Source organism: Geospiza fortis, unplaced genomic scaffold (assembly GCF_000277835.1).
Source record: "Geospiza fortis unplaced genomic scaffold, GeoFor_1.0 scaffold407, whole genome shotgun sequence".
In the NCBI taxonomy this organism is placed as follows: Eukaryota; Metazoa; Chordata; class Aves; order Passeriformes; family Thraupidae; genus Geospiza; species Geospiza fortis.
This window is the reverse complement of record NW_005054507.1, coordinates 803222-813158: the sequence shown is the minus strand read 5'-3', so window position 1 is coordinate 813158 and position 9937 is coordinate 803222. Positions and strand designations below refer to the sequence as shown.

Genomic DNA, 9937 nt, shown 5'->3' with positions numbered 1-9937 from the left:
TTCCAGCACAAAGATGTGATTTTTGAGACTATGATCCAAGTTAGTAGAAGAGCTATTAGAAATTTTGTGGGTTTCAACATACACTTGCTGTGAAAAAGGGAACTCGTGGTTTTATAGTTCTACACTAACACTTAAATCTTCAGATGAGGCTCCAGTTTATAGGACAGCATTTTTTTTCCAATCCTTTCAGAGTTATATTTAACTCTGACAGGAATCTTACTACAGGATCTCACTGCTTTAATACAAAGCTAACAGAACTCCACTCAAAAATCTGGAATAGTAATCCAGAAATGAAAGATGGAAGGGGGAAATTACCTTAGCATTTTGTTCACAAGCACTCCAAAGAAAAACAGGAGGGATTAAGATAATATTCCTGTCCTCAATGAGGGGAAAAGAACTCCACCAAATCCCATAATTTGGGTTCACCAATCTTAATGAAGAACAAAATCTGAAGGAAGGCAGCATGTGAGAAGATATGTAAACTTTCAGTCAATGCCATGCTCTTTTCTCAAGGCTCACTTCTCCCCAAGGCTCATTTCTGGAGAGTAAAAACTTTACAGGATGTCTCACAAGCAGAGACCTTAAAGTTGGTAAAAGGGGTGTAAAGAGAAGAGGCCTCTGAGGAGACTTTGTGATTTTAAATAACAGACAGTAAACTGCCAAACTATGGTTCCCCCAGAAACTTGACAGCCAGACAAGCTTTCTACATGTTTACATGCAAAACACACCATCACTCCAGTGCAGCTACAGCTCAGGGGTTTCAGAAATTGCCCTCTCCAGGAGTGATAAAAAGCCTGTTGCAGGTAGTATCTTAAACCATAAAGTGCAGGACTGTAGTTACTTATATTAGAAGAGAGACACTTCAACAAGACTCCATACCTCTGCTGTTAAATTCAGTGCACCTCTGGGCCTTCAGGACTGCTGCTAATTTGTTCAGCAATTTCTGCTGCTCCACACTAAGATTGCTTCCCAGTATACCAAGGGGTCCATTTCTTGGCTGGCTGGAGCTCAGCACCTGCATGAACACAAAATTCTGCAATAAGCTCAATATTTGGGAACATAAAGAAAGCAACTTACTTACTGGGCAGCTTTCTTTTTCAAGAATAAGCATTTTGAAACAATTCACGGCAAGCTTAGTGGACAGGGTCCATGAATAAATGTCCATGTAAGAAATCAGCTCCACAGCAAAAAAGCTTCACATTAGAGATACTTCATTTAGCTTATGCAAGGTACCAAAACACGGATCAGTTTTTCCTCCCTTGCCCTCTGATGCTTTTTAAAGACACTGGGGGGCACACAAAGAACTGGTTGAACACTCTGTAAAAAGCCTGGCAGACTGCAGTGTTGAAGGAGAATAAAAATCCCAATTAAGTAGTAAAACCTCCTACTTTTAGCAAAGTATTAACAGAGTACTATTGAGTAACCTATATACTTAATATCTGCATTTCCTTTTAGTAGAAATCCCTAATACTTTACCCTGTAAGCAACCAATGCTTAAGTGGGATTTTAGATGTGGGTAGTATTAATGCAAAGTAAGAGGAGCTTTAGGATACTGCAGCTCCTGGATTTTCCTAAATACTCCAGATTCCATAGCCCAGACAGACCTTTGAGATCCAGTTACCCCACAGCCTCAGGCTCTGGATCAAGTCATCCATGTGAGCCAGCAGCCATCCCGTGGCACACACTCATCCCAAAGAAAATGCAAATACCAAAATGGTTTGTTTGGCACAGAAGAGCTACATCTTACATCTGCTGCAGGTGGAAGGAACAGCCACATTAGTCCTGGTTTGGCTGCAACAGTTTACTTTTGGCCACTGGGTACCTTGTGACCTCAATGAGGAGGGATCTTTGCAGGCTGTATAGGCTGGAGTAGATATGGGCTGCTTCTATCAGCCAGGTCAGCTTAATCCTCCTCCATTGGGAAGCACAAAGCATTTCATAATGCAGCAATTTGTTAGGTCTGAGTACCTGATTCTGGTTACAAGTCCTGGAAAGTCTTTGTCCAAAGCAGGAGAAAAACAAAAACCCCAGCACAATCTCCCAAAAGCTATTTTCTACTGCTGAGCTGATATTTCCATTGCTGGACAAAGCATGACAGTGGAACAGCCTTTTAAAGGCACACAAAAAGCACCTGGAACAAAGGCTGCTGCTGCTTGCAGACAGTTTGGAAAGCAGAACAAATTTAGATATGCAGAAAAACAACATCAACAGCAAAGTTCAAGCACTGATACTTGAGGAATAACACAGGCTCCTTCTCCTGTAATAAAACCACATGACAAGAAACATCTTTTGTCTTCCCACATAAAGCTGTAACACAGAACTTCATAGCTTGTCAGTGTTCCACACACATCCTAGAAACACTGTCCAGGACAGCCTCCCAGCCTATTTTAAATCTCCCTGTAAAGGAGGTGATGTACTGTACTTACATCCAAGCCTTCAATATTTAAAGGAAGAACTCATGGCTTGTTGTTCTGTTAAAAAGCAAAACAAAAACAAACCCACACAGACATTTACCTCAGAGGGCTGGGTAAGTGAAAATGATTCATTCTCCACTGGTAACATTAGCAGAGATTTCATCTTTTTGCTTTCTGCGTAGTCCACAGGCCGCAGACCAAATATATTACTGGCAAAACAAGCACAGATGGGTTTAAGTAAATAAAATGTGACTTGATTCTTAACTAACCAGGCATATTAGCTGGGTAGCTTTCCCTCCCACTTTCTTATTAATATGTAATTTCAGCTAAAAGCACAAAGCTTCAAGCAAGAATTGCATCCAAGACAGATGGATACTGAATTACAAGCTGTTGCATTCGGCTGAGGAGTAAGGCATGCTCAGAGCAGAATGTTCAGTTAAATAAACCACAGTCCCTGTTAAACTGTCTCAAGATGCACTTTGATATCATTTGCAAGACCCAGAAATTTCAGCTTTAATCTTTCATTGCAGTCATAGAACCAAGAAATGTATTTTTGGCTTATCCATTTGCCATAAAAGACATGTCAGAAGACTCTCCATAGTGTATTAAACACGGGAGCTTGATGTGGTAGTGCTTTTATGGGAAAAGCTATCTGCTTCCTACTTGGGAACCACAGCTCCCTTGCACTTCCAAACTCTGAGTGTGCATCTCATTTTCCCCTCAGTGTACTGTTCCACAGAACACATTAGAGCCAATTCAGTCAGATTTTAGTTGGCTTGCCAATTTTGTTCAAAGCTATTGATTGCAGGTGGCACCTCATAGTTATTAGTTGTGCTTCCACACTGATTTCCTCTTTTAGCACTCCTCAGGCAGAGGTGATTGCTATAAACACATCAAACTCAGCCATGGCTTCAATTTCTTCTTCACACAACTTTGCTGCTGCAGGACAGTAGTGAGGGGAGGAAAGCCTGAAATTGCAGAAGAGGTATCATTGCCATTAGCAAACAGGAGCCTCTGCCAGCACTCTGGGGAGATATTCTGCTTGGTTTGCCCTTTGTGAGAATAATGGCTGCTGCAGCTGATCCTCTTCTGCCCACCTCACACAGCTCTGGCTCTCCAAAGGCACAATAAGAGCTCATTATGGAGGGGAAGCTTGTCACGAGAACAAAGCCCTGACTCAGTGTCTGAAACCTGGCAAGCTTAGTCATCAAACAATGAAACATTTAAAGAGGTCACAGGACCACTGCAGCTTTGAAGAGCTCTCTCTTGGCCACACATTTCTGTGCAGTAGGAATCCAGGAAGCTTTACAGGGAATTCCACATAAGGCCATAACCCAATCCAGCCCAAAGAGCAGCTCAAATTATTAAGTCTCCACTCTGACTTAACTAGGAGGCTTTGGCCAGTGCTAGGCTGAAAGATAAGTCTGACCTTAGCACCCTTCTGTAGCCCTGCTCACTAACACAGCCCCTGGGGAAAACAACAATCCACAAAAATCCCCCCCAGAAGAGTCCAGGATGGTGTTTTACACTATTACCAGCCCCAAGCTCTTCTGTGCTACTAATGAGCACAGTGCAGGCATAATACAAACTCTGCAGACTGAAAGATAATTGGTTAAATCTCTGCCCAGGCCTGGGAGCTGCAGCCCATTAAATACTGTCATGCTGTTCCTGCTTTGTCATGCATCATCAGGGTAGCTCTTGCCCTTTCCTTAAATAAGGCCAATATTCAACTCAAACTGCTGCAAGATAAAGCTCCTTTGAACAATGCATCCAGAGAGGAGGGGAAATACATATACATATCATCAAACACCCCAAAATCACCTTTAGACTAGCTGGCTGACCTTTCACTGTGAGCTAAGCAGAGGCAGGAAATCCCTGCATGTCAGTAGCACAGATCTGGGAGTGCTTTCCCTCCAAAGGCACAGAAGGTTCTTGACTGTTGGAAAAAACTCATCAATGTTTACCACAGAAAAAAAAAACTCATCAATGTTTACCATTAAAAAGACATAGAGCACCCCAGTTAAATACAGTTAATTTTTTTGCCAACTGAACTGTACAAATACAAACTCCAGCTCCTCCTTCTGTATTCACTTACAATTTTCTCCTGCTGTTTTAAGCTTGTTTTAGTTGCTTCTTATTAGAGTATTGTGACATGCTGTCCCATCATTATTCAGCTTTGAAGAATGAAGGGCTATTTATTGCATGTTAATGTGGCATAGTTAAATTGTGACAAACTTTGGAGCTGAGGTCTGAAAGAGGAAACACCAGCACAAGAAATGGTTTAAGAGTTTAGAATATTTGCAACTAAACAGATTGTTGAGCTTACAGAGAGTGTGAAAATGTAGCTGAAACAGGAGAAAAGAGGGTTTATGTAATAAAAACCAATACAAGGAACACATCCTAACAACAGATTTTCAAGTAGGATAGTGTTGTAAATTACTTTTCAAAGAGAAAGGATGAAAACTACATTTGTACTTTTTTAGTAAGGCAGGGGAATGGGAAGCAGAAGCTTTAGGGAAATGATGCTTACATCCATCTTTATCCAACTCACCTGAACAAGGGAAATGATCCATATCTTGTTCTAAGATGAATTGTTACCCAATATTCAAAACCAAATTAGACATGCACATTACATCCACCCTAACACAGAAACAGTGTTTTCAGAAATACCAATAACTCTGTGTGCTCCTCCTACAAATCTGGGATTGTTGGGAATGGCTCCAGTGCACATGATGAGTTCCACACTCTGCACGAAGACACAATTGTTTCTGCTATACAGAAATTAGTGAGGTGCTTAAGCTGGAATACAAGGTCCCTAATGCATCCTTCTTTCTACCAGAAGGCAAGTGACCTGTCTGGAAGTTTTTTTTAAACATTCCAGTGTCAGATGCACTCTTGGGTTCAAGCAGCCTCCTGTTAGCCAGTCATCAAGGTACTGAATAATCAGTAGGAGGCTGTTACAGCTGGAACAAATCCAATCCAAGAGCAGGATGGCCGTTCTGAGAACAAAGAGGAGCCCAGTGAGGAGCAACACAACCAAATCTGAGTATGACTTTCCATGAAATGACACAATACTTTGTAATTCTTTGTAATCAGGACTTGTAAGCTGCTCCACAAACCAAGTTTTGCCCCAACCCCACAGAAGAGTTCAGTAGTGAATGGAAATCCTGCAGCCAGGTCTCAGTGCACTACCCACTAACTCCCACATGGAAATCTGACTGGCTCTGCAGGCAGTACCTGGATTTTGAGAATGTGCTAAGTACAAACCTTTCCTGAACCTGACAGAGGGAAGAAAACCTAGTCTGTGAAACCAGAAAGACCACCTGAGATATCCAAACTGAGCCAGGATTTTAATTAACCTGCTGTCAGCAGGAAGTTCAACACCCTGTCTTGCACTTGGGCAGCAAAGACCTGCACTATCTTGACTCAGAATAAGGAGACAAAATTATATCCATTGTGCCATGAGTCTAATGCCTTCTGGAATGACTGCAGGTTATAATCATTTTTGTCCCTGTGCCATTCATAACTGAGGACCATGGCCTTCCCCTTAGCATTCCCACAGGTTTGTTCAGAGTCAGACTCACAACCATTACACCTAAAAAACCAGAGCAAGATGACAGTTTCTGCCAATGCTAAACTTACTGTGCATGAAGAACTGGAAAGACAGCCCATTTGAGTGAAAGCATTTAGGAAGTACTGTGAAATTGCAAATGCACAGATCTAATTTTTCAAATCACTTGGCTTGCTGTGAAGCAAAGAAAAAAGAATTCAAGCATGTTGAAAAAAGCCATGAAAATAAAAATTAGTTACGTGTAGGAGATTAACGTAAAAAAATTAACAGGACCAGTAGGACAATTAATAGGTCCACTGGTCCATATAATATTTTTCATTTGTAGTTTGTGTCTCTCCCAGTCAGTGAAAACTTCAATGAAGTTGTGGACAAGTGAAGTACCACAACTATAAAATCTCACAGATTTCCAAAAGAAATTTTGCCAAGTAATAAAGAAATCCAGGATTAATTTCTGGCAAAAGAGGAAGCCCTCATCTGTTCTTGTTTGGTCCAAAAGATATGTGGCTGCTTCCTGTTATACAGAGCTATTTCTTAATGCACTACAAGTTAACATGAAAGGAGAAAAACACAGCCTGAAAGGCATTTGGAACATGCCCACTGGATGGGTTTGTGAATATATGACATCTAAATCTGAAATGGCGAAGTCTCAGCTCTCTGGAGAGGGTTGTACCTCACCCACTGAGGTTTCTCAGATAAATCCTACATCCCTCCACAGACCAGTGTGTCTTACCTGCCTTTGGACCTGCTGTCAGTCATTACTGCACACCTTCAAAATCAATTGCACCTGGCACAACTGAGTATCATGCTAAATTTCCAAACTACTGCTCTAAGCAGGCTGTTGGATGCAAGCTCTGGCTTTGTTCCAGTAGATTAACTCTTCAACACACAAGGGACATTAAGACACCAAACTGAGTTAATTCTACTGTTAAGACAGCAGCAAGACATCAGTCACTCCTGTGAGGTTTCATGGCGTCCCAAGTAAGATTTGAATGCATTTGTCATGTTCACATTTTACTTAGTTTAGCTAAATTAAAACACTTAAGTAACCACAGTGAACTAATCAAACTTTCCTCCCCGTTCCTGTGAGATAAAGAAGGATCACTTTATCCCACCCCATTAAGGAGAGCCCTCTCCGTGACTGAAAGTTAATTCACTGTGAACCTGAAGAGCCTACAAAAGAACTAGAAAGAGTTTTAGACACCAAAGAGAAAAAAGAAGTGAACTAAAATTAGACCAATTTATCCATTTGACAAAATTGGTTTGCTGTAGTCTTAGCTCACACACTGCACACCTCTCAAGTTAAGGCACTCCTCAAGAAAATAAGCCTTGGAGATGCAAGTTCTACTCACCACTGCTTCAATTTCTACTGTAAAGAAGCTAAAATAATAATGTGAAGGTGAGCATTAAGTACAAAGAGGCCAATTATAACTAGCCATAATGAAATGAACTGTAATTGCACCATTTTAAGTGATCGGCCTGTTCTCATCTCCTGTTTTCAGAACTGTGGCCAGCTGGTTTCAGAGATCTAGGAAAAAAAGTCACTGAAGAAAAACAAGCTTCTTGTCAGATGTGACTCCATTATAAGGATACCTGCATCCACTAGGAAAAAAGAATTAACCAAACCTTCTAGATGCAAGAAGGTTCCACTTACCTAGCCAAATCCAACCACTGCTTAATTAGGACCACAACTGGCAGAGGCTGCAAAAACACCCTGTGAGATTTGCAAAGTCATGATCCAGGGGAAGATCACAGCACCATTCACTGCTGGAAGCTATGAGGGCACAGGAGGGAAGGAGGCACGAGGCATTCCCAGGAATCTCAGACACACTGTTCTTGTTTCTGCTGTTTCTTGACAGTGTTTGGAAGGGGCCAGCAGAGCAAGCCTGAACACTTGGTTTGTACATCTGTTTCTCTGTGGCTCTAATGCTGTCTGTAAAAATAGGGGAGGGGAAACCCCAACCCCTTTCCATGCAACACACACAGTGGCATTTCAGCCAAAGACAGAGAGCCTACAGAAGATCTGGAAGCTCAGTTATTCCAGGAGGGATGGACAGGACTGAATTTGTGCCACAGCACCCAGACAAATCACATGAAGATTAATGGCAGCTACATTTGTTCTCAGAGATTTCAACTGAACGTTATCTACATTCAGTGAAAAGTTAAAGCAGGGCTTAAGGTTTACATAAATCTCCCCTTCCCTGATTAAAAAGCTTCTGTTTCAACAGAGACATGTTTGCTCACATAGAATGAGCTGAAAGAGGTTCAGCTTGACCTCTGTGTGAGCACATGCAGCAGAGACCAAGGCTCACAGGAACCCTGCAGAGTCCATGGCTGGCATTTGGAGCCTGGGCTGAGCAAAGCCACCAGAGCTGGAACTGTGCCACAACCTCACAGCAAAGCTGCTGGCTGTGCTTTCAAACACCAGAAAAACATGTGCTAAGTGTGACACAACCAGCTCCTCATATTCAAGGGGCTTGAAAATCTCTGAAGCTGTCAGCTTTTGCAGGTGCACCAGTCTGTGGTGGTTTTGCTGAAGGCTGATTTATTATTTTATGATATATATATATTATTAAAACTATACTAAAAGAGTAGAAGAAGGGATTTCGTCAGAAGGCTTGAAAGGAAAGAAGTGGAATGGAATGATAACAAAGGCTTGTGACTGACCAAAGAGTCCGAGACAGCTGGACTGTGATTGGCCATTAATTAGAAACAGCCACATGAGACCAATCACAGATGCACCTGTTGCATTCTACAGCAGCAGATAATTATTGTTTATATTTTATTTCTGAGGCCTCTCAGCTTCTCAGGAGAAAAGATCCTAGCAAAAGGATTTTTCATAAAATGTGTCTGTGACACCAGTCCTTGCTGCTCAAGAACAAAGTGAAGATGAACAACTGATCCTTGTTTTACTTTTTCATGCTAAAGTCTTGAGTTGAGTCAAAGTCTTGTTGCTTTGTTTTGGCTTTGACTTGTTTTCTAAACTCTAATATATTCAAGATTAAGACTTTATGAAACCCCTATGCTTTCCCACAAAGCACCTTAATTCTGTAAGCTTCAAGAGTGTGAACGTTGAGAGCTGAAGTGATTAAGCTGAACTTGTTTATGCTTCTTCATGTGGCTGCCACAGAAACTTCATCCTGTTGTGTTTCTGTACACACCACACACACCTACTGAAAATTTGCACTGGACTCAAATTTATACACACAGGCCCTGGCACAACAACAGGACAACCCCTAAAATTATATTAATGCCTGGAATACTAACAGGCTGCAGGGTTATTCAGAGACTGAAAGATTCTTTAACACCTCCTATACACAAATGCCAAAATCTTCAGGAGACTTAACTGTATAGAAGAGTCAACTGAAAATATCACTTAGCTTTTTTTTTTTAATTAAAAGGTGTACCAAGGATTAGTGCTTTGATCCAGAAAGGCAAAAATGAAAGTTCTCAAATCTCAGCCTCTATGTCATTTGTGAAAACAGAAGAGACTGGAGCAAAATGCCTTCTGCTAGCAAGTAGTGTAGTAAAAGAGACAAAAACCAGCTGTAGCAGTTCAAAACTCATCTAGCTCAGCATCTTACAGCTGACAGCAGCTATAACAAGATGCCAACAGGAAAGTGTAAGATTAGGGTGAGCATATGTTGTTACTTTCAGCTCCTGGAGTACTGGAGATATCTATGACTCAGGCACCCTCAGAAAAGCTTAGGACAAAACCAAAAGGAAAGGAAACACCCACCTGCTACGCACAGCAGAGCACACATTTAACACCCACCCCCTCACTTCACACAAAGCACATTTATCACCAGCAGTGCTTCACATTCACTCCCATCCCCTGTGGGTGCTGCAGCCGTGGCTAAAGGCAGGAACAGTCTGGGTGTACTCACACGGCGTGGCGGGAGGCGCCGTGCAGCAGCAGCAGCTCCACCACGGCCAGGTGGCCGTTCCTGGCGGC

General features: G+C 41.8%; 1 protein-coding gene across 1 annotated transcript in view; it reads right to left on the bottom strand.

The window, feature by feature from the left end:
- Window positions 1-9937, bottom strand: part of BARD1 (BRCA1 associated RING domain 1) — a 44347-nt gene that overhangs the window by 10748 nt on the left and 23662 nt on the right. Inside the window, exons 7-9 of the mRNA XM_014310281.2 lie at window positions 9870-9937; window positions 2515-2623; window positions 880-1015 (exon numbers count right to left, since the gene is read on the bottom strand). Coding sequence (XP_014165756.1) covers window positions 880-1015; window positions 2515-2623; window positions 9870-9937 — 313 coding nt within the window. The remainder of the gene's footprint in view (window positions 1-879; window positions 1016-2514; window positions 2624-9869) is intronic.